The 24938-nt window shown below is 37.3% G+C and overlaps 1 protein-coding gene across 2 annotated transcripts in view; it reads right to left on the bottom strand.

Annotated features, from left to right (window-relative positions):
• PLXDC2 (plexin domain containing 2) overlaps positions 1–24938 on the bottom strand; it is a 429365-nt gene that overhangs the window by 78488 nt on the left and 325939 nt on the right. For both annotated transcript variants that reach the window (XM_043479119.1, XM_043479121.1), the window contains exons 8-9: positions 22658–22753; positions 22375–22456 (exon numbers count right to left, since the gene is read on the bottom strand). In XM_043479119.1, the coding sequence (XP_043335054.1) occupies positions 22375–22456; positions 22658–22753 (178 nt within the window). The remainder of the gene's footprint in view (positions 1–22374; positions 22457–22657; positions 22754–24938) is intronic.

The following is a 24938-nucleotide window of genomic DNA, read 5'->3' as shown; positions in this document are numbered from 1 at the left end:
CTTGAGAACAGAACATGTACTATCTGATAAAATTAGAGATGAATACAGAGTCTTCAGTTTACCAAAGGCTCAGTCATGTTTGACTCTTTGCAACCCCATGGACTGCAGCACACAAGGCTTCCCTGTCCTTCACCATCTCCTAAAGCCTGCCCAAACTCATGTCCATTGAGTCGGTAATGCCATCCAACCATCTCATCCTCTGTCATCCCCTTCTCTTCCTCCCTTCAATATTTCCCAGCATCAGAGTCTTTTCCAATGAGTTGGCTCTTCGTATCAGGTGGCCAAAGTACTGGAGCTTCAGCTTCAGTACCAGTCCTTCCAATGAATATTCAGGGTTGGTTTTCTTTAGGATGGACTGGTGTGATCTCCGTGCACTCTAAGGGACACTCAAGAATCTTCTCCAACACCACAGTTTGAAAGCATCTGTTCTTTAGGACTTATCAGTTCTTCAGTGCTCACCCTTCTTTGTGGTCTAACTCTCACAACCATACATGACTACTGGAAAAACCATAGCTTGACTATATGGACCTTTGTGGGGAAAGTAATGTCTCTGCTTTTTAACACACAGTCTAGGTTTGTCATAACTTTTCTTCCAAGGAGCAAGCATCTTTTAATTTCATGGCTGCAGTCACCATCTACAGTGATTTTGGAGCCCAAGAAAATAAAATCTGTCACTGTTTCCACTTTTTCCCCTTCTACTTGCCATGAAGTGATGAGACTGTATATCTTCATTTTTTGAATGTTGAATTTTAAGCCAGTGTTTTTCACTCTCCTCTTTCACCTTCAAGAGGCTCTTTAGTTCCTCTTTGTTTTCTGCCATTAGCCTTTCTACTAAAGGCTATTAACATTTAAAAACAAACTTGTTATTCCAACTTCAAGTATAATATTTCTTCATTGACTGACCTTAAATATGGCTTTTGCAGTTTGCCAAAATCTGACTGAAAACACATTTTAACAATTTGGCTTTTTCTTTATGAAAGATTGCAGCTCCTTTAGTAACACTGTAACTCTTTAAAGAAGACATGTGCTAATCTGAGGCTGAGGTGTGGTAACTGAAGGTAGACTATTACAATTACATAAGTAGACAGTTCATTTTGTTTTTTCAAATTATAAATACATGAATAAGATGTCACGTAGCTTTTATTTTAGACAAACGAAGACTATTTATTAATAATTGTTTCTAAGAGCAAAATTAATCATTTTTGCAGCTTTTAGAATATGTGTGTAAAGTGAGTATTCCATTTTAAAAACAATGTTCTTTTTCCACCTAACGAAATGTGCAACTTTTGGAGTCCTTAACATGGGCAGCATTCTAGCACATTCTGAAGAATCTGGGGAGCACAGCACATTGTGTCATATTAGAAAAGAGAACTCCCCTTAAACACTCAACTCCCCTTCTGAATTCAGGCACTAAGAGCAATGGAGTCTCTAAACTTAAAGTAATAACTAACTTGATTAATAATTTCAACATGCTACTGGGGCACTGACAGGAAAAAGCAATATTGTCTCATATACTATTGGTATAACGGGGAAAAGAAAAGGAAGGAAGTAGAGGTTATTGACGTCGTTTGAGCATGTAGTAGTTGACATGCGTTTAATAACAGTCAGTTAGGTAATTCTCATGCAAATCTGGCAGTATTCCTTACATTTATCCCCATTTGACTCTTGCAAAAACTTGTGACTGACTTATTTAGTGGAAAGAGCATGAGCTTCAGAACTGTATACATAAAATTAGGTTCAGGTCTCGACTCTGCCATTAATTGAATACAATCTATCTCCAAGTTATATTGGGTGGGATCTATGGTGAGCTATTACTGGAGATTCAGTTTCTCTAAACTGGAGACTGTAAAATCTACATTCACTGGGTGAGGATAAACGAGATAATATAGATGAAGCACTCTTCTGGCATTTGACACAGCGAGTGCTCAATAAATATAAGTTATCTTATGCTTTCTTACCATCCATAGCACTTAGCACAGGTTGAAAAGTACTTGTTGGAAAAAAAAAAGACATTGTAACCTAACTGAAAATCTATAAAATAACCTTCAAGTACTGATCCAGCGTCTTCAGCCACAAAAGTTAGGGATATAAAACCAAACAGAAGAAATCTTTTCTTTTTGATGAATTCTTCCAGAATCTAAAAATTCCTTGCCAGCATTCAGTTTTGCTGTGTTGGTAGAACAGAAATGAGAGTTGAGTTCTCAGAGAAAGGGAAAAAAAAAAAAAAAGATTCCTCCTTGTGGCAGTTAGCCATTGAAGCGAACACCCTATGATAAACAAAATTCCTGGACATTTCAGGATTCTGACTTTTGATACCCTTTCTTAAAATTTCTTGACTTCTTACCAAATGTTATACTTGAATGGCACTTTCAAATTCACAGAAGTGGACGGAAAGATCAGTGACTTTACTTTGCTGCTGACTCAGGAAAAGGAGCATCAAGTTTTGCGGATATAGGTGTGCCATGCCTCTATAAGATGCTATCCATTTGCCAATAAATTTTTATTCCATGGTGATCAAATGAATAACTCCTCATCTTTCAGAGCTGTCTATCTTCCTCAGGAACATCAGTGATGCATGCATCAACTCACCACTGTTCTGCCAAGATAGCAGTGCTGGGCTTGGGTATGGAACCAGAAATTCCTTTGAGGAGATGATTACCTCATCAAGGGAAGGTCTGTATTCTAATTTATTTATTTTTTTTACTATGAAAAGTTTCAGAATTTTATTGGGAATGCTGAGATTTATAGAGAAACAGATAAAGATGGTACTTCTAGTTTCTCAGAGAACCATAGGATGAATTTTTCTTTGCCTTCATTTACCATTTAGGAAAGGGCTATAAGGAATAAAAGAGACATTTATCATCGTCTCACCAGGAAGGGAGAAGGACATGGCAACCCACTCCAGTGTTCTTGCCTGGAGAATCCCGTGGACAGAGGAGCCTGGCGGGCTGCCGTCTGTGGGGTCGCAGAGTCGGACACGACTGAAGCGACTTAGCAGCAGCAGCAACTACAGAAAGAGCTACCATTAAACCACCCCAGACAAATCAGTCTCCCTCTTTCTCCTCTTCCCCACCCCTGACAAATCAGTCTCTCTCTTTCTCCTCTTCCCCACCCCTTCCTTAAGAGGTGTGTGTGTGTGTGTGTGTGTGCGCGCGCGCGCGCGCTTAGTCGCTCAGTCGTGTCTGACTCTTCGTGACGCTATGGACTGTAGCCTGCCAGGCTCATCTGTCCATGGGGATTCTCCAGGCAAGAGTACTGGAGTGGGTTGCCATGTCCTCCTCCAGGCGATCTTCCCAACCCAGGGATCGAATCCAAGTCTCCCCGTCACAGGCGGCATTTTTATGGAAGTGTTTCTAATCACAGTGCATTTGGGTCCTTGCAAATGATCTGCAGAAAGAATCGGTGAACTAGTAAAGTTAGTATTTTTAACTAGGACAACTTGCATTCATCATGGACTTTCAAGTTCTAATTTTAACCATTTTGTATTTGAGGTTTCATTTTTCAAAAATGTTTTTCCTGCTTAAGATGAATAACTTTGAAAACCATTTTATTAAATCATTTGTATATCACATTAATTAATCTAGGCTTGTTACCATTATATATTACAATGCAATTAAATCTTTTAGACAAGTAATATGAGCTTATTTATTTATTTATTTTTTTTGAGCTTATTTAAAATATGATAATATAACACTGACACAACTCTAAGAAGAGAAGCAACCTTTTCTCTTTTTCTCACTATGTATCTGTAGGAGAAGTAACTTAAGGCATTTTCAGCCAGTACAGTCGCAGTTGTGTCCGACTCTTTGTGACCTCATGAATCGCAGCACGCCAGGCCTCCCTGTCCATCACCAACTCCCGGAGTTCACCCAAACCCATGTTCATCAAGTTGGTGATGCCATCCAACCATCTCATCCTCTCTCGTCCCCTTTTCCTCCTGCCCTCAGTCTTTCCCAGCATCAGGGTCTTTTCAAATGAGTCGTCTCTTCGCATCAGGTGGCCAAAGTATTGGAGTTTCAGCTTCAACATCAGTCCCTCCAATGAACACCCAGGACTGATCTCCTTTAGGATGGACTGGTCGGATCTCCTTGCAGTCCAAGGGGCTCTCAAGAGTCTTCTCCAACACCACAGTTTAAAAGCATCAATTCTTCGGTGCTCTGTTTTCTTTATAGTCCAACTCTCACATCCATACATGACCACTGGAAAAACCATAGCCTTGACTAGGTGGACCTTTGTTGGCAAAGTAATGTCTCTGCTTTTTAATATGCTGTCTAGGTTGGTCATAACTTTCCTTCCAAGGAGTAAGCGTCTTTTAATTTCATGGCTGCAGTCACCATCTGCAGTGATTTTGGAGCCCGGAAAAATAAAGTCAGCCACTGTTTCTACTGTTTCCCCATCTATTTGCCATGAAGTGATGGGACCAGATGCCATGATCTTAGAATCCTGAATGTTGAGCTTTAAGCTAACTATTTCACTCTCCTCTTTCACTTTCATCAAGAGGCACTTTAGTTCTTCTTTGCTTTCTGCCATAAGGGTGGTGTCATCTGCATATCTGAGGTTGTTGATATTTCTCCCAGCAGTCTTGATTACAGCTTGGGCTTCATCCAGCCCAGCATTTCTCATGATGTACTCTGCATATAAGTTAAAAAAGCAGGGTGACAATATACAGCCTTGATGTACTCCTTTCCTGATTTGGAACCGTCTGTTGTTCCATGTCCAGTTCTAACTGTTTCTTCCTGACCTGCATACAGATTTCTCAAGAGGCAAGTCAGGTGGTCTGGTATTCCCATTTCTTGAAGAATTTTCCAAAGTCTGTTGTTATCCATGCAGTCAAAGGCTTTGGCATAGTGAATAAAGCAGAAGTAGATGTTTTTCTGGAACTCTCTAGCTTTTTCAATGATCCAGCAGATGTTGGCAATTTGATCTCTGGCTCCTCTGCCTTTTCTAAAACCAGCTTGAACATCTGGAAGTGCACAGCTCATGTACTGTTGAAACCTGGCTTGGAGAATTTTGAGCACTACTTTACTAGCATGTGAGATGAGTGCAGTTGTGTGGTAGTTTGAACAATCCTGGCATTGCCTTTCTTTGGGATTGGAATGAAAACTGACCTTTCCCAGTCTTGTAGAAACTGCTGAGTTTTCCAAATTTGCTAGCATATGAGTGCAACACTTTCACAGCATCATCTTTTAGGATTTGAAAGAGCTCAACTGGAATTCCATCACTTCCACTAGCTTTGTTTGTAGTGATGCTTTCAAAGGCCCACTTGACTTCACATTCCAGGATGTCTAGCTCTAGGTGAGTGATCACACCATTGTGATTATCTGGGTTGTGAAGATCTTTTTTGTACAGTTCTTCTGTGTATTCTTGCCACCTCTTCTTAATATCTGCTGCTTCTGTTAGGTCCATACCATTTCTGTCCTTTATTGTGCCCATCTTTGCATGAAATGTTCCCTTGGTTTCTCTAATATTCTTGAAGAGATCTTTAGCCTTTCCCATTCTGTTGCTTTCCTTTATGTCTTTGCATTGATCACTGAGGAAGGCTTTCTTATCTCTCCTTGCTATTCTTTGGAACTCTGCATTCAAACGGGTATATCTTTCCTTTTCTCCTTTACCTTTTGCTTCTCTTCTTTTCACAGCTATTTGTAAGGCCTCCTCAGCCAACCATTTTGCTTTTTTGCATTTCTTTTTCTTGGGGCTGGTCTTGATCCCTGCCTCCTGTACAATGCCATGAACATCTGTCCATAGTTCATCAGGCATTCTGTCTATCAGATTGAATCCCTTGAATCTATTTCTCACTTCCACTGTATAATTGCAAGGGATTTGATTAAGGTCATACCTGAATGGTCTAGTGGTTTTCCCTACTTTCTTCAATTTAAGTCTGAATTTGGCAATAAGGAGTTCATGATCTGAGCCACAGTCTCCTGGCCTTGTTTTTGCTGACTGTACAGAGCTTCTCCATCTTTGGTGATAATCAGTCTGATTTCGGTGTTGACCATCTGGTGATTTCCATGTGTAGAGTCTTCTCTTGTGTTGTTGGAAGAGGATGTTTGCTATGACCAGTGCGTTCTCTTGGCAAAACTCTATTAGCCTTTGCCCTGCTTCATTCTGGGCTCCACGGCCAAATTTGCCTGTTATTCCAGGTATTTCTTGACTTCCTAATTTGCATTCCAGTCCCCTATAATGAAAAGAACATCTTTTTTTTGGTGTTAGTTCCAGAAGATCTTGTAGGTCTTCATAGAACCATTCAACTTCAGCTTCTTCAGCATTACTGGTCGGGGCATGGACTTGAATTACTGTAATATTGAATGGTTTGCCTTGGAAACAATCAGAGATCATTCTGTCGTTTTTGAGATTGCATCCAAGTACTGCATTTCAGGTATCCATATTTATATACATTAATCATTCAAACTTGAAAACAGTCATTGCTCCATTTCATCAACTTATTTTGCTCAAGGAATCTATTTCTCCAGGCATATCTTTAGCTCATGCTAAACTCAGTTTTGTCTTCTAACGTCTTAAGAGTGATTATCCCAAGTAGAAGTAAATTGATTTTGACAGAAAAACTTCTAAGATTTGTAGAGTTTGTTGCAATGTTAAACAAGATTTCCTCATTACTTAAAAACTGCATGTTTACATATTTTGAAATATATCTTTGTCTTTCTATCTACTTGTTTTCCTACCTACCTATCTACATTTGAGTTCAATTTGCCTCTTGAAGTCTAGATTTTAATATCAATGTTTAAAAAAATGTGTATAATTTTGTAGTGATTTTTAATATACATAAAGCTTTGTTTTCTTTAAACTTTTTTTTATTCTCTCTTCATATTAATCTGTGGACTCACCTGGAATGGTCTGTTTCTAAGACTATAGCAAGTTCAGGTCCTTATGCAGATTACGAACAATATATTAGTAAATTCATTCCAGTTTAAGGAATGATTCTGGTTATAAAAGAGTGTTCTGCTTTCTTATTTCCTTGCTTTATTGTATATCAGATTTGTCAGGCATATAAAATATCAAATTACTAAATGCTAATTTTATTAGAGTTTTATGCAGCTCATGTGCACAAGTGTTGTTAAAGTGTCTTGTTAAAGACAGCAATAAGAAGGATTTTAAGAATTTGGATGTGAAGCAATTTTCTGCTTCATAAAATACAGTTAGTGTCACCTTATGTTAACAGGAGCATTTTTGGATGTGTAGCTTTTTTTCTTCAAGTTTGCTTTTAATGAAACTGACTTGGTATTCCAGGGCACTCCTTCAACCCAGATCGAAAAAATATTTATAGTAAAAGCTATAGAAGCATATGGAGAACATCTATCTAGACCTGAATCTTCATGCTAATAGTTCAGCAGACTCATCAATTCAACATTCTCAAAATGAATTCTTTATTATTCATTTTCAAACACTATGATATTCATTTGACCTGGTCCTTCATTTACTGTCTGCTGTTTCCTTAGGTGATAATTATTAGAACCACTGTGTTTATCCCAGTGTCACTGTTTACTTCATTAAACCTCTCAAAACCAGTCAAAAATCTTCTTTCAAAATAACTTATTTGGAATACATATTTTGCTTTTCTTCTTCTTAATCAACATGTCTGTTATAGGTCCTCCATTTTTCCGGCAAAGTTTCCTGTAAAGGGTCAGTTAGTAAGTATTTCAGGCCAGCTGGTCTTGTGATCTCTGTCACAGGAATTCCTTTATGGAGAATAACTGAACTTAACCTAGGAATTCTACTCTTTGCCTTAGATCCTAAATATGCAAATGTAGTTAAAACTTAAACAAGAGCAAAGATTTCCATAATGCTATTAGGTAGGGTGACCATATAATTAATGTAGAATGGGAACCACTACACTTCGGAGAGAGAAAGAAATGGGGTATTGGGACAATAGGGCTAATGCAGGCTTGTACTGAGAAAACGGCACATGGCATTTACAGCATGAGTCTAAACCTCATCCTTCACAGACATTTCTAGTTGACGAATTCTGTGCTCAATTTTGGTAACTCTTTTTAGTCAGGTTTTCTAGTATATTTATCTCCTGCCACATTCACTTTATCTTAGACAATCTAGGTTTATGTTTGCATACAATAATTTAAATATGTGAAGCATTTTATGCCACTTCCTCTGAAATGTGGATGCACCAAGGATTATTCTCTCTTTTCATAGACTGAGTGCATGGATCCATTTTAACTCCCTCTTCTGATATGAGTAGAAAACTTGACACACACAAAAAAAGATATAGGACTAACTCTCCTGTATGAAATAAACTGTCCATATGCCATTTTTACTGCATGCAATCTTAATAGATTATTTACAAATAATCTTCCCCAGCTATGTGATATTTTTACTTTCTGCGATTCCCAATTTTAGCTGTTTTTTTTTTTTTAATGAGGACTCTAGCTTGCCATTTACTCACTTTGCATGGATATAACTTCAATTATTAAAGGAAACTTTATATGTATCATTTATAACAGATCATTCAGATAAGTTCCAAATAGAGGTTAGTGTAAATATGCTATTAATAATAAACTCTTTTAAGTGGGCAAAGGGAGGCCTTCTTCTGTTTTGGGTTGCTTGTGCAGCTTGTGAATGTTCTTAGCAAAGTCACATCTACTAAGAGTAGGCATAGAAGCCTAATAGAGATATTCATTTATTTTTCCCTTCATCTCTCCAACCACCCATCTTTCAAAAATTGTTATTTTAAATCCTGGCTCCACTGGTTACTAATGTCAGGACCTCAGCTTAGCTTCTCAAACCTTCCTAATTCTCATGTACTTAATCTATGAAACAGGGATCTTAAAAACCTCTTAATGTGATTGCAAAGACTGAATGAAATAATGAATTTGGAATTAAAAGATTAGTGGCAGTAAAGGCTAGCCTGTGATGCCTGGCACATGGTAATAGAGGATAAAAGGTAGGTACTATAATTACGTTAAGCATCTCCAAGGTAAGGCATTCTTCCCCTTAAAACAACCCCCTTGTCTTTTCTTTTAAAGCTCATGCAATTTAGTAGCAGCAGGAAATCTGGGAAAAGATGAAATAAACCTGTGTGCTAGCAGAGTGCAGAGGAGAAAGAGATGAATTCTGATCAGGGCACAGATCAATACAGAGGTCTTCTCTGGTGGCTGAAAGACATTATTTTAGGAATATAATATCTGTGTATTTTTAGGAGAGCCTGTCATTAGAAACTGTTGCAGACAAGGTCATGATACATGGAGAGAACAGTCCTCCCTCAGAATTGTCATTGAAGGGAAAATTTGAGATCTGGGATGAAGGAGAAGGTGGTTCTCTAGAAAGGAGAAAAAAAAATGAGTGTCACTAATCTGGAATTCGCTGATCTATTTTATAATAATCCAGAAAAGGAAAATTGGAATGCTAGTCTTTGTTCAGGCTTCCCTGGTAGCTCAGGTGGTAGGATTAGTCTGCAGTGCAGGAGACCCCAGTTCGCTTCCTGGGTCGGGAAAAATCCCTGGAGAAGGGATAGGCTACCCACTTCAATATTCTTGAGCTTCCCTGGTGGCTCAGTGAGTAAAGAATCTCCCTGTAATACAGGAAATCTGGGTTTTATCCCTTGGTTGGGAAGATCCCCTAGAGGAGGGCAAGGCAACCCACTCCAGTATTCTTGCCTGGAGAATCCCCATGGACAGAGGAACCTGGCTGGCTGCAGTCCAAGGGGTGGCAAGCAGTCGGACACGACTGGGTGACTAAGCACAGCACAGTCTTTGTTCAACCAATAGATCACTTTTATCTTGAAATATCTTCTTTGTTTTTCCCTAATAAAGTGTTATCAGCTTGGTCAGATTGCCCTAAAGTCATATAGAAAGATACCTCTCTGGAAGAACACTATTTAGATGTTCGTAAAGCTAAAGAAATAACAACATTGTTACATGCATTGTATCTCTGACTCCAGACTTGAGAGAAAATAAACTCTCTAGCATTTGGAAAATTTCATAAAAGTCATAAGCAGTATGTTCATATCAAGAAGTATAAAATAATCATATTTCAGCTTTTCTCAGAGAAAGATTTTCAGTTCAGTTGTCACTCAGTCATGTCCGACTCTTTGTGACCCCATGAACAGCAGCACACCAGGCCTCCCTGTCCATCACCAACTCCTGGAGTTTACCCAAACTCGTGTCCATTGAGCTGGTGATGCCATCCAACCATCTCATCCTCTGTCGTCCCCTTATCCTCCTGCCCTCAATCTTTCCCAGCATCAGGGTCTTTTCCAGTGAGTCAGCTCTTTGCATCAGGTGGCCAAAGTACTGGAGTCTCAGCTTCAACATCAGTCCTTCCAATGAACACCCAGGACTGATCTCCTTTAGGATGGACTGGTTGGGTCTCCTTGCAGTCCAAGGGACTCTCAAGAGTCTTCTCCAACACCACAGTTCAAAAGCATCAATTCTTCTGTGCTCAGCTTTCTTTACAGTCCAACTCTCACATCCATACATGACCACTGGAAAAACCATAGCCTTGACTAGATGGACCTTTGTTGACATGGTAATGTCTGCTTTTTAATATGCTGTCTAGGTTGGTCATAACTTTCCTTCCAAGGAGTAAGCGTCTTAATTTCATGAGAAAGATTTTAGCAGAAAGCAAAAATTCAGAAACTATCCAATGATATTTTTATCATTTTCTTATGTAAGTGTTGAAAGAGCTGACTTGAGTATGAATATATTGTATTTTGAACATTTTTCTACATCTTGACATTAGATTTCCAGCAAAACAAATACTTAAACCAACAAACTACTTTTACTAAATGTTCTCTTCTTACCACAATATGTCTTTTCATTATAAGACTGTTAATCTAAGGTTCACCTAATACTCAATAGTCATTTCTATTTTTTTAACCTAGAAGCCAATTATGAACTTTGATTTTTACTTTTCAATGTTGGTTTCCCTGTCCTTTAAGGATATTTTCCCCTCATAATAATTTAGAACCTACTGTTTTTAAATTGAGAAATTCAATTTCATTCTTGGGCAATTAAATTTTACCTATTTCCCGGGGAACTCATTATTGCATTAGTACAAACCAGCTAAGGGAATGGAATATGTAATTTAGCACTAGAATGATCCCTTTTTAGCTACTCCATATATGTTTGTTAGATTGCATTTGTTGAAGTTCAGTTTTCTAAATTATAACCAAATAAAATGCAGCCACCACAGTTGGTTAACACATAAGCAAAACTTTAAAATCACTTGGATAATCTTGAAAAAGCAAGTATAAACAGATGTGATGCTAAATAATTCTACAGATTTTATCTCTAGTTTGCCAAATGGTGCTCAGATGGAATGCAAAATGCAAACACAGCATCATTCACTGACTGGAAAATCAAAGACAACTTTAAAGATGCCTTGATATTTCAGGTGGGACTTTGTTACCAGGAGACTTGGCTCAAGCACCTGTTGCTTTAGATTTTGGAAAAAAGAAAGCTGGTTTCCAATCTGTATTCACAGTTACCCATCCAGAGAGACTGGCAGATGGCCAGGGGCAAAAAGGAGACAGAGACCAAAATGCAAAATATATGATAAATGAAAGATAGAGAGCTTTAGATTATAGATAGATAAAATACATAGTTCAGTACATTTTTTTTTCCAAAAAGAATTAAATGCATTTTATATCCAAAAGGCTAATAAATCCAATGCATCTCTTCTGGAGAAAGAAATATTGCCCATACATTCAGCACTGATAATTTTCTGTTCCTGAAAGGTTCTTTAACTTTAGAATTTTCTGAAAGAGTATCTACTTTTTCTTAATACACTTTAACATTTATTTCCTTTCTTTTAATATTTATTGATTGATTCGGTGTAGGTAATATGTACATATGTAACTTCAAACTCTATAAAAGGGAATCTGATGAAATGATATTCTCTTTTTATGTCAATTTCCAATTCATGGCAGTTTTCCCAAAGATGAACTCTGTTACTAACATCTCATGTACCTTTTCAAAAGTACTCTCTATATCAGAATACACTGACATTACACCTCATTATACTATTATAATTACACTTATTCAAGCTGACTTTGGAACGCTTAGAAGGAAATAAAAATAGACTCTAACTCTGTATTCTTAAAAGACAACTTTGTTTATGCTATATTTCAAGATAATCTAATTAAGAGATGTACTAAGATTCTTTATTTAAATTTGAAGGATTAAAAAGGGCCTTACACTAAATGAATTCAAAATTCAATTAACTGCTTATAAAAGCACTGCATGTCAAAAACAATTATCTTGGATGTATAGTATTTCTAGAAGTATCTTTGCTCTTTCAGAATAGTGAATTTCTACTTTAGAAGCAGTAATTTAAAATTTAATTTAAAAATTCAGAAATCAAACATGTTCCAACAATTCTAACTAGCCAACAACGTTCCAAAATAATTTTATTTATTTATTATATATGCTATACTTGGCCAAAAATTTCTTGTTTTCTATTATTATGATCTATTTTGTTAACTCTTGATAGATTTTAACCACAAATATTTTCGCCTTCAGAGCTTTTTTTCCGTAGTATTTCTCTATTCCAAATTGAGGACAAGTGTTTCCATACTGCAGGCTTACAGGATTCTCAGCCTACATGTGAAAGAGCAGCATTCCCACTGTATCAGTCAGTCTCCCATTACCCCAGGATCCCCTGAGGAGGGCTGTTAAAAAGTTAAATCCTTGGGCTTCACTCTGGACTTACTGAATATGCATCCCTTGGAGGGTTTCAGAGATATTTGCATCTAAACAAGCTTTGGTAGAAGATAATTGCTTTACAATGTTGTGTTGGTTTCTGCTATACACCAGCGTGAATCAGCCATAAGTATATATATGTCCCCTCCCTGTTGAACCGCCCTTCCATCTCCCACACCATCCCACCCCTCCGACTTGTCACAGGGCACTGGGGTGAGTTCCCTGTGTTATACACCAACTTCCCACTAGTTGCCTACTTTACATATGGTAATGTATATGCTTCAATGCTTTGTAAGCAGTTCTTCACTGTACTTGTATGTGAGAACTACTGAACTTACAGCCATTCAGATGTAAAGAACATAAGAAGCAAACATATCTAGATGACATATTGATTTCACATTTTAGCATATACAATCAAAAAGCTTTATTGATTTGTCCAAGATTAGTCAGTTAACTCTTGGCTGTGGCTCTAGGTGTTCAGACATCCAGTCTGAATTTACTTCAGGCAACAAAACATGGCTTCCTCTCTAGTTTCAATTTTGGGAATTTTGATTCCTTTTGAATAACTCAGGAATGCTTCCTCCATTTAGGGCTCCTCTTGAAGTTTGGCTGGTTAGTACTCCCTGACACAGAAAGTCCATTACACTTAATAAGTATACACTAAAGAGAAAGAATTTCATTTAGTCTAGATTAGTGCTACTGTGGTCACCAGTTTCAGATTTAAGGGCAATTTATCCACTGTTGCTGAGTGTATATAATTAAAGCCTAATGTTTCCTTGATGCTTTCAATTAGAAGTGATAGCAATTGTTTTCTTTTTGTCTATCAGGAAGAACAGTTAGAACTGGACATGGAAAAACAGACTGGTTCCAAATAGGGAAAGGAGTATGTCAGGCTGTATATTGTCACCCTGCTTAATTAACTTATATGCAGAGTACTTCATGAGAAATGCAGGACTGGATGAAGCACAGCTGGAATCAAGATTGCCAGAAGAAATATTAATAACTTCAGGTATGCAGATGACACCACCTTTATGGCAGAAAGTGAAGATCTAAAGAGCCTCTTGATGAAAGTGAAAGAGGAGAGTGAAAAAGTTGTCTTAAAACTCAACATTCAGAAAACTAAGATTATACCATCTGGTCCCATCACTTCATGGCAAAATGATGGGGAAACAGTGGAAACAGTGACAGACTTTATTTTTGGAGGCTCCAAAATCACTGCAGATGGTGACTGCAGCCATGAAATTAAAAGATGCTTACTCCTTAGAAGAAAAGTTATGACCTAGATAGCATATTAAAAAGCAGAGACATTAGTTTGCTGACAAAGGTCCTTCTAGTCAAAGCTATGATTCTTCCAGTAGTCGTGTATGGATGTGAGAGTTGGACTATAAAAAAAGCTGAGTGTCGAAGAATTCATGCTTTTGAAACGTGGTGTTGGAGAAGACTCTTGAGAGTCCCTTGGACTGCAAGGAGATCCAACCAGTCCATCCTAAAGGAAATCAGTCCTGAATATTCATTGGAATGACTGATGCTGAAGCTGAAACTCCAATACTTTGGCCACCTGATGCAAAGAACTGGTTCATTGGAAATGACCCTGAAGTTGGGAAAGATTGAGAGCAGGAGGAGAAGGGGATGAAAGAGGATGAGATGGTTGGATGGCATCACTGACTCAATGGACATGAGTTTGAGTAAACCCTGGGAGTCGGTGATGGACAGGGAGGCCTGATATGCTGCAGTCCATGGGGTCGCAAAGAGTCAGACATGACTGAGCTACTGAACTGAACTGATCATAACTAGGCAAAGTGACATAGCATTCCAATTAATTTTTTATCAATGAAATAATTTTTTTGTATCTGACATAAGTACATAAGTAAGGAGATACCTTCTATCAAAGAAAAAGTAAATTTTGCTATAGTTATGAATAACTTCATATTTTGTATTTAAATCTGACATTCAATTTATATACTGAAAAGAATAACATTTTTGGCAATCAAAATGTTACTAATCAGTAATTCTTTCAAGCAAATAGAAGAGATTTCAACTTGAAAGTCAGTGTATTGGAAAACAGATCAATAAAAGTTTATTTAAAAAATTTAAAAATCATTGAGTTCCAAATCTCCATCTGAAACTAGGTGCATTTTCAAACAGAGCTTTATTCTACCCCAATCCACTGAAATAAGCCTAAGGCCCTCTAAGGATTATAATTAATTTTGGATCAGGGCTTCTAGATTTCTTAAATGGCTTCTATTTGATTATTAGGTCTGGACTTCACACCTTGTCATGAAAGTTAATAGGCTTCGTTAAGTGAAAAAATCATATAAATGAATAATTTACAAGTAGCTTCGAATGTGAATTTATTAGACCATAATGTCAAAAGTGTTACAGACTAGAGCTTTGTCCAAGATATAAAAGGTGCATTTAAACAAGTAAAATTATACTCACTCTATCTACTGATCTTCTTAATTTTACAAATTTCAGACTTGACCATAATTTCATAGTATATTGCTTGTCACTGAAGAACCATAGGTTCCTGATCCTCTCCTACAATCTTAAAACCTTGGATTAAATTAAGCCTTACTATTAAATCAGACCAACTTTATATAGCTTTGTATGGCCCTCTAGGGCTTCCCTTGTGGCTCAGCTGGTAAAGAATCCACCTGCAATGTGGAAGACCTAGGTTCAATCCCTAGGTTGGGAAGATCCCCTGGAGAAGGAAAAGCTACTCACTCCGGTATTCTGGCCTGGAGAATTCCATGGACTTTATAGTCCATGGGGTCATGAAGAGTCGGACACAACTGAGAGACTTTCATTCATTCATTCATGGCCCTCTAAGGATTATAGTGGAGTTGCATGTTACTTCAGGGCTAGATATTGAGGTGGGTAAGTAAGTAAAAATCATACTCAGTCAAAATATGCTTGGAATTCCCTTAGTTACAGCCCTCTCAGGAGCCTGACATTCTGTTCTTCCTTCAATATCAGAATGGGCTATGGAGTGTGAGGTTCTTGGTGATGAAGTTGTTGGCTTGCTTCTTTGGATAATGAAAAATACCCACTGTGTCTTTAAACACTAGAATCCCACTCAATGCAGCAAAGGTGCCTGTGTTAAGGGGTACAAAAGACCAAGATCAAAGGACAAAGATACGTTCAAGTCACCCTGGTGCTGTATTTTTGAAGCATAAGATTACTGACTGGTGAAAGGTGAGATCAGCTGCACAATTTAAATTTGTTCTCTCCAACTCCCTTTTTTCTCCCAAATGTAGGCAATTTAATTTCTGTAAGCTCAATGAAAATATGAAAAGAATTCTCTTTTAAAAAATTAGACGTGCTTTTATTTGTTGCTGTTGTTGTTTAGTGTCTCAGCCATATCTGACTTTTTTGGAGCTTCATGGACTACAGCCCATGAGGCTCAGATGGGATTTCCCAGGGAAGAATACTGGAGAGGGTTGCATTTCCTATTCCAGTGGATGTGCGTTTCTATCCTTAATTAATTTAGGTTGATAATATATTTCATATTGTTAATGAATTAGTAGCCAATATTTCTGACTTTATGTATTTTCAAGATTTTTGAAATGTATTACATGTGATTCTTCCTATTTTTCTTTTTGTTACTGCAAAGAAATCCAATTCATTTAGTGGAAAATAATAGGCAGTGCCAGAAGATGCTCAGGGAGATGCAGTAGAAATAATAGGTACAAAAAAAAAAAAAAAAGAGAGAAGGGTTATTCATAAACATCACTCCCTCTTCTCATATTTTTTCTTAAGTAAATATGCTATAGTATTCTTCTGTAGATCCATGTCTTTACCATTAGGAGAGGTTTGCCTATTTTATTTATTCTTTTGATGGGTGGAATCATAGAATATATTTATTCCCAAATTTTTACCAGTACCAGTTTTATGACTTTGACTGGAACTAAGTAAATATAAGGTGGAAAATTCTTTTAAAATGAGGCACCAAGAGACTAACTCCTCAGTGTTCAGAGTGCTTAATGATAAATGTTGACATTTTATGCCGGGCATCCCCATAATTCTTTCCACAGCCATGTGGTTGACACGGACACAGCCAACGGGGAGAAATGGCCAATGTGAGCAATTAGAATTCCCAGTAAGGTGGAAGTTTCTGGCCTCAATTATCTCACAGTTCAGTCCAGCCTGTTTGTGTTGGAATCCTTTATTAGGTCCAGTGCTATGCTGGGTGCTATGGGAGACACGAAAATGAGTAAGACTAAGACTGCATTTCTACCCTTTAAAGAATTTATGTTCTTTTATGTCCCTTTTGTTGGTTCCTCCTTTTGTCATCAACTTCATGTGGCAAAATTCAAATCACAGGAAAGAGTACATAATGAAAAGCAATACTCATTCTCCTCCTATCCCTGTTCATTATCATTTCCCTGGAGACAAATATGTTTATCAGTCTTTTAGATATTTTCTCTGAGATTTTCTCTGTCTAAACAAACACACATGCCTACAAATACTTTAAATAATTTTATGTAATGGAAAATCAGCATCATACCTCATTATGCCAAGCCATAGGCTGGTTCCTGGGATGTCTTCTGTTTTCAATTTATATTTTCTCCACAGCTGATCTCATTCAGTCCACTGAATTTAAATGCTATCTATATGATAATAGCTCTCCAATCTGAGCTTCTAGCCATAACCTTTTCCTGGAATTTTTGGCTCATATATCCCTACCCACCCAGTATTTCTACCTGAAAGTCTGACAGGCACCTTAAACTTAAAGTCTTTATTTATTAAAGAGTTTACCCCAACCAAACTCTTTATTTCTCCTTCCCCTAGCCTCTTTCTCATATGCCATCTTGCCTATCTCAAAAAGTGAGCATCAGTATCCATCCCACTGGTCAAACAAAAATTTAGGAAGTATCCTGGGCTCATATCATTGTCTTTGCCTTCATTTCTAATCCATTACAAAGTAATCTGTCTCCCTTTGAAATGCGCTTTCCTTTCACTTTGGTGTAGCTGGTTCCCAGTTGTTTTGTTGTTATTGTTCAGTCACTAAGTCTGTCCGACTCTTTGTGACTCCATGGTCTGTAGCCCGCCAGACTCTTCTGTGCTTCACTATTTCCTGGAGTTTGCTCAAATTCATGCCCATTGAGTCTGTGATGCTGTCTAACCATCTCATCCTCTGCCGTGCCCGCCTCCTGCCCTCAATCTTTCCCAGTTGTTTAGATTTAAGTTTAACTGTCACTGTTCCCAAGAAGCCTTAGCTGGCCACTCAGTCCAGAACAAGTACCAGCTCTCTAAACTTGACAGACCACTCATCATCAACTGACTTTTTAATTTAATTATCAATTCATTCATTTTCCAGTTTAATATGCTAAACTCTAAGCTGCATGAGAACTTTGCCTTGATGGATGCCTCACTAGTTTTCTAACTACCTCAGTGCTTAGACTAACACTTGCTGTTTAGATCAATGTGGAAAGCAGTCAATACATTTTTAAGTAAATGAATGAGTAAATAAGTACTTTAAGAGCCAAAATATATTGGCTTTGCCAAAATGTTCGTAACATCCATAACAGTGTTTGGAAAAATCAGAACAAACTTTTTGACCAACTCAATATTTTCAGTTAAAAACTAAACATTTGGAAGGTGATGGCTGATGAAACCAAGGTCTCTTCACAAAGACAATGTTACTTAGCACGAAACCAACATGTACACTCTTGTTATCAGTTTTGCTATATTTTACCTTCTGATGTCCTATTTATTTCCTTTGGCCTAGCACTCACCACTACTAACTTTATTTCCTGCATATCCCTTTGCTTAAACTCTATCTTGCTTGTTAAACATGTAAGCTCTATGAGAGAAGTAATTTTCTCTCATTTACTATTGACTTCACAATCTAGGATATTAACTTAAACACAGAGATACTAAAATTTTTTTGTGGAATAAGTGAAGATAAAAGGTATGGGTCAAAGTGGTTGATTCAGGTCCTCTCAGCTTTCAGTGAAGAAATAAAAACAATCTTGTCTAGAAGTAATGACCACCTATCCCAAGAAAGGTTTTTCTGTGGGCCATACTGTGTGGCTCACAGCTTCTTAGTTCCCAGACCAGAGATTGAACCCAGGCCCAAGGCAGAGAAAGCAATTGAGTTTTAACCACTGAACCAATGGGAATTCCTCCAAGAAAACATTTTTGATCATTGATCTCATTAAATGTTCCTATAACTCAAATTCCTTTAGACCTTGGATAAGCCATAATAAACATTTTGCCTTGGTTTTGGTTTGTTGAAAAATGGGAGTTAAAGGAAATAAATAAACCAATTAAAATTATCTTATCTTTTTAGAGGAAGCCCAACTTGAGAATTCAGTAATTGCCACCAACTGATTATCATTCAGGGATAACAAAGCACAAAGGGAAACGTAAGAAGCATGGAAGAAAAGAGTCTGAGAGGCAATTTTCATGCTCCTTAGGATAAGATGTCTCTTGTTTTGTTGAATTTGTTAACAAAAGCTCTAAAGTCTAGGGAAATGCTACTGGGCAGCAAAAGCGAAGTTTTGATGCTCACAGGCCTAAGGAGAAATTAATAAAATGCAGTGGGGAAATTAAGTTGAACAAAAGTGCAATGAGCCATAGTTAAACCAATTAATTAAGCAGGTCTTGATATGTATATAACTGAGTTGCTGATAAATTAAAAATAAATCCAAGATTTTAAACTGGTGTTTGGTTGCATACCAAACAAACTTCAAGTTTTCTGCATGTTACTATTCATGGTAACATGCAGAAAACTTGAAGTTTTCTTTAATACTCTTCTTTGACAAATTCCTTCCTCATTCATATGCATCATCACCTTTCTTTTTCCATTAATCTTAAAAAAACCCCTATGCTTTCAGTAACACATAAAAGTCATGCTTCGCTTGATTCTCTTCTGCGTTCTTTTCATGTCAACTTCAAAACCATGTAATTTTCTTGCACCCTCAATTACAGAAATATTCACTTTCCCATAGTATGTCAACTGTTTATCAGGAAGTGGTTAAGAGTAAGTAGCTTAGTACACCTGTGGCCTGGTCTGTGTGAGGCAGAAAAGGTGAGACATCAAAATGGCAGGCTGGAGCCAACGCAACACTGTAAAACAATTATCCTCCAATTAAACAAACAAACAAACAAAAAGTCCCCAGAAGGCTAGAAGTCACACAGATTGAGTTTCAATTCCAAACTCATCACTGAAGAGCTCTGAGATCGTACACAAATGACTTAGCTCCTGGAAGCCTCAGTTTCCTCAACTATAAAAATGTTGTATGAATTAAATATCTTTGGAAATTCCTTGGAATGATGTATGTCAGAGAAACTTCTCAATAAAATGGGAGCATTAACAGTATAAAGAAGTTTGTGACTTGTGGATGTGTTTTGATTGTCAAAATTGCTTGCTTGAAACCCTAAACATATATTTACATCAAAAATGTTTTTAAAAAATAATGAAATGGTTAGTGGAAGGTAGATTTCTAGACTAGTGTCCCAAACCTTCATTTACAATATCATTATTTCAGTTGAGAATTGTCCTAATAGTTCTCTAGGTGAGGTGGCTAGTTCATCCTGGTTTTCTGTCAACGTTCCTGGTTTCAGCACTGAACGTCCCTCATCCTGTGAGACATTTCATTCCCAGACAAACTGACTCATGATTCCTTCATTTGGAACCTAACCATCAATCATTCACTCATTCATGTTTCTGCAGTAGCAGGTACATCCTTAGGCTGTGGAGATATGGAGACAATTCACTTTTAATAAACTCAGAGCCTAGCAGAGGAGACCAATAAGAGACAAACGTCCATAAGCCCTGAGCAAGATGCTAAACATAGAGGTTGGTGCAGAATGCCAGGAACCACAGGCTTCCCAGCTGGCTCAATGGTGAAGAATCCTCCTGCCAATGCAGAAGACTCAGGAGATACAGGTTTGATCCTTGGGTCGGGAAGCTCCCCTTGGAGAAGGAAATGGCAACCCACTCCAGTATTCTTGCCTGGGGAATCCCATGGACAGAGGAGCCTGGGGTGGGGGGGGTGGCTACAGTCCATGGGATTGCAAAGAGTAGGACATGATTGAATGACTGAGCACAGATGTACCCATGCCAGGAACCACAGCATTTGGGCACCGCACACAGACTCAGATGAAGGAAAGTTGGTGAACACTAAACTGGAACTTGAATTAAGTTCGCACCCCATATCAAAACCTTCTACTTCATTCTTCTGGGCATTTTTCATGTTTTAGTTCAGTATTATTTAAATATACATATTAAAATGCCATATCTTTAGGTTCATTCTGGTCATCATCTAAACAGATTTTGACTAACTTCTGATCTGCATGTAATTTGTATGCATTGTCAGCAATATCTGAATCTAAAGGACTATAAAGCCTTAATTTTATAGTAGTTCTTCCCACTCTGGAGAGACAGCCAAGAATCTACTTTTAAGAACATGAATAGCTGGCTTGATTTTGCATTATTCGCAATTCATTGCACAAAGGAAATTATTGGAACAACATGTTACGTTGAAAATAAAGCAGCAGTTACAGTAAATACTATATTACTCTATTATATTATAGTGGTTGTCCTAAACTCAGCAAGTTACACATGTTTCCAAAAGCTTGTTATCAAGGAATTGGAATTCTATTCTTTAAGCTTCAGTAACTTCTAAAGTCTTCCTGAACATGCCTGTATCATCACTGCAAAGGCTGCAGTAAGATGATAAGGCACTGGCTTCTTATAAAACAGAAAGCTCTGGCGGAACATGTAGGAACCTGAAGACTCAGTTCTCCTCCTGGAGCAAGAAGCAGATTTTTCATGAACTCTGAAGGTGAGAGGGGACTTATTCTCAGACACACTGGAAGTTCCATGGTGGGCAGTGAAGTGAAAGTGAAAGTCACTCAGTCGTGTCTGACTCTTGCGGCCTCATGGACTGTAGTTGGCCTGACTCCTCTTTCTCTGTCCACGGAATTTTCCAGGCAAGAATACTGGAGTGGGTTGATCTATATGACCCACTGCTGCTCTCCCAGCACTTGGGACATAACTAATGCACAAAATGGTTGAGTATATAAAACACATTTAAATGTCTTCACTCTGTATTTCCAACAAATGATCATCCAGTCTCTGAAAAACCCTACAGACTGAAAAATCCTCTTTGCATTCATGAAAATCGGTAAAACTCTTTGACACCAGCAAGTGATGCAGCTTAGGTTTCAGAGTCAGTTAGTTACAACTCAGGCCCAAACCACACATTTTATTTATGTAGCACAGATCAGTTAGTGTCATCATATTCCTCAGCCTCCGACTATACCTCCAATCCTGGTTGGTAACCTCTGAGATATTTATAGGAATTTGCTAAGAATGTTAATGTGATTAAGCATAAAACATCCTTGTTACTGTGAAGATATATCATATCATGATTTCTGAAGACTATGAACCAATAGCATCAATTTATAGATTCATCCATCACCATCATCTATCTCAAGCCCCATTATGATGAGAAGTAGGTCAGATAATTGTCGTATGGACTACAAAGATTGCTAGTCATTTTGAGCAAACAGAAAAATATGACAATTCCCTCATCTGAGCACTTTGGTGTTTTTTTTCTTTTTTTTTTTAAACATGTGTATATTTGTTCATGTATACCCAGTCAACACACCTTACACATTCAAAGCTCAATGGAAGAGTACAAGCAACAAGTCTTCACAAAGTTTTTAAATGTGTTGCATTATTCTCTTTTACCTTTGAAGTTTGCTACACCAACTGCAGTTGAAGCCAATCTGAGAGGATACACAGGGGCCGCAACCATTGAACTGGAGGCATGCTAGGAAACAGGAGAGAATGGATGCATCAAGACGAGGAGCATGAAGAGGAGGGGAAAAAAAAAAAAGACAACGCCACTAAAATTGAAATCACCAACGCATCCCCATGTATATGCAGGATCCAGAGACCCATGCATAAATAGACCATATCATCAAACCTGCAAATTGTTTTCCCACCCAGTTTTGTTTACACGTTAACTTACTAGGCAATGGGGTCATCTCCACAGCTGAAATATTGGTGATTTTTGACATCTGTAGTTCCACTCGGTGGTATTCATAAATTGTTCTTCTTCGAACATCTGGAAAAACAGAAAATAGAAAAAAAAAATCCCCTTTCAACATTTTTTCACTTATTAAAAAAACTGTACTTTAATAGTGAAAGTAGAGTTATATGCTTTTCACCTGATGGGCCTTTAAAATAAAAAATTTAAATAATCAAAGCCTGCAAAAAAGATTGAGTATCAAAATCTGAAACTCAGTGCCCATGTACCAGAAATCTTTCACCAGGAAATTGAAAATGTTCATTAGGGTCTCAGATTTCTCACTTATTTAGCAGGGTTCAAATCCATTTTCAAACCCAACGTATACTTAAGATATTTTCTTGATAGAGTTATACATTTTGAAAGAACTTGACATATGAAATCAAGAAGGTAAGATAATCCCACTTCTCTGAAGTTAAAGTGAGTCCTTTAGGAATGGGTAGCAATCGAAAAATTTTTCATAACCTAAATACACCTGGTTTAGCTAGAATAAGAGTCTGTTTTAAAGGTTTAGGGTAAGTTTCTTTAATAAAATTGAAGACAGAACTTAAATCATTAAAAAATCAATATTGCTATTTATTAAATAGAGTGTCATATCCTATGAAGGTTAATAACTAGCACTTATATTGCATGTAGGAATTTATAATAATTCATCAGCAAATCCAGCCATGTTCCTGAAGAATAGGTTAGATGAAAACTTTGAGAAGAACTTTAATAAGTAAAAATCAGATAAATACAAGCAAGTGTATTTTGTAACAAAACAAGACACTGATGATGTGTTCAAAATCTACTTTAAAAAAAGACCTGAGTCTTATACTTATTAGCTTGCCTGACTTTGGTAAGTATAAATAGAAATGTAATATTATCAGCATTTTACCTAGCTCTTAGAATGCTTACAATAACAGGAATGCATTTCTTGATACTATGATACCTATCAGGAATTATTTGACAAGCTATAAATTATATTTTAAACATTGATTTTAGGAAGTCATATGTCATAGTGTTAATAAAAAATTCATGCATTTGAACAGTCTGGTTCAAATCCCAGTGTTGCTACTAGGTATGTCATAACCTTGGGCTCTTGTTATCCTTTCTGTCCTTCACTTTTCTCATCTATAAAACAGAGATAATAGTACCTATATCACAGAGTTGTTTTGAGGATTAAGATGACATAGTAAATGAAAGTTGCTTAGAATAATCCCTTTCACACAGTAAGTGTTCAGAAAATGTCAGATATAATTTTTGTCTAATTTCAATATGGCAACCATAGATCATACTGCATGTAATGATCTAATTCCTATAGAAATTAGGAATTAGGCCCTGTAATTAGGCTTCTAGGATTTTGTCTCTCATTTTACATTAGGGAAGGTTAAATTTTGATTGAAGTCAATAGACCCAACAATCATGTCCTCTAGGACATGAAGCAGGAGTGTGGTAACTCAGAAGACAGAGAGCTGTCCGTTAGTAACAACGACCAGGAAATGTAACCCACTCCAGTACTATTGCCTGGAAAATCCCATGGATGGAGGAGCCTGATGGACTACACTCCATGGGATTGCAAAGAGTTGGACACTACTGAGCGACTTCACTTCCACACATCTGGGAGGGAAGTCAAATATTTACTCACAACCTACACGTACTTCCTTTTCTCTCTATGCATATTCTTTCACCCACTTCTGATTATTCTCCATGAAGTTCTACAGCAGAAGAGGAAGGGGGAGGGAGTGGCCCAAAATGAACTCTGTGGGGGCTGGGTTACATCTAGAGCCCTTCACCAAATACATCTTCAGGTTTCTCAGATTAGGAAACACTGCTTAGAAATCCAATTCACATCTTTCTGGCATAAACGAAAGATGCACATATAATTTTCAAGTGAAATTTTATCCAACATTAGAGAAAATGCTAATTTCATGGTATTTAGTAAGGTGTCTTGATGTACATGAATCATGTCTTCTCTGTCTAACTTTTAAGGCATATGAAACCATCACTCGGCTTCTGCCTAAATGCTATACATTCCTATATACTGGTTTCCTATACATTTTACTGAACAATTTAGTTCTTAGAAATAAATAAATAACATGGACTTGCCATGGGATCACTGTGATCGGGTTTTTTGAGCCTTCTTCATCCTAAAATTTGCATAGTATCTATTACATTAGTAGGTGCTTAAAATACTAGTTTTCTTTTAACTTCATACTATACTTTGAAAAGCTCAAACAATGGG

Source organism: Cervus canadensis, chromosome 10 (assembly GCF_019320065.1).
Source record: "Cervus canadensis isolate Bull #8, Minnesota chromosome 10, ASM1932006v1, whole genome shotgun sequence".
Lineage (NCBI taxonomy): Eukaryota > Metazoa > Chordata > Mammalia > Artiodactyla > Cervidae > Cervus > Cervus canadensis.
The sequence above is the reverse complement of the archived record's forward strand: the minus strand, read 5'-3'. Positions and strand labels throughout refer to the sequence as shown.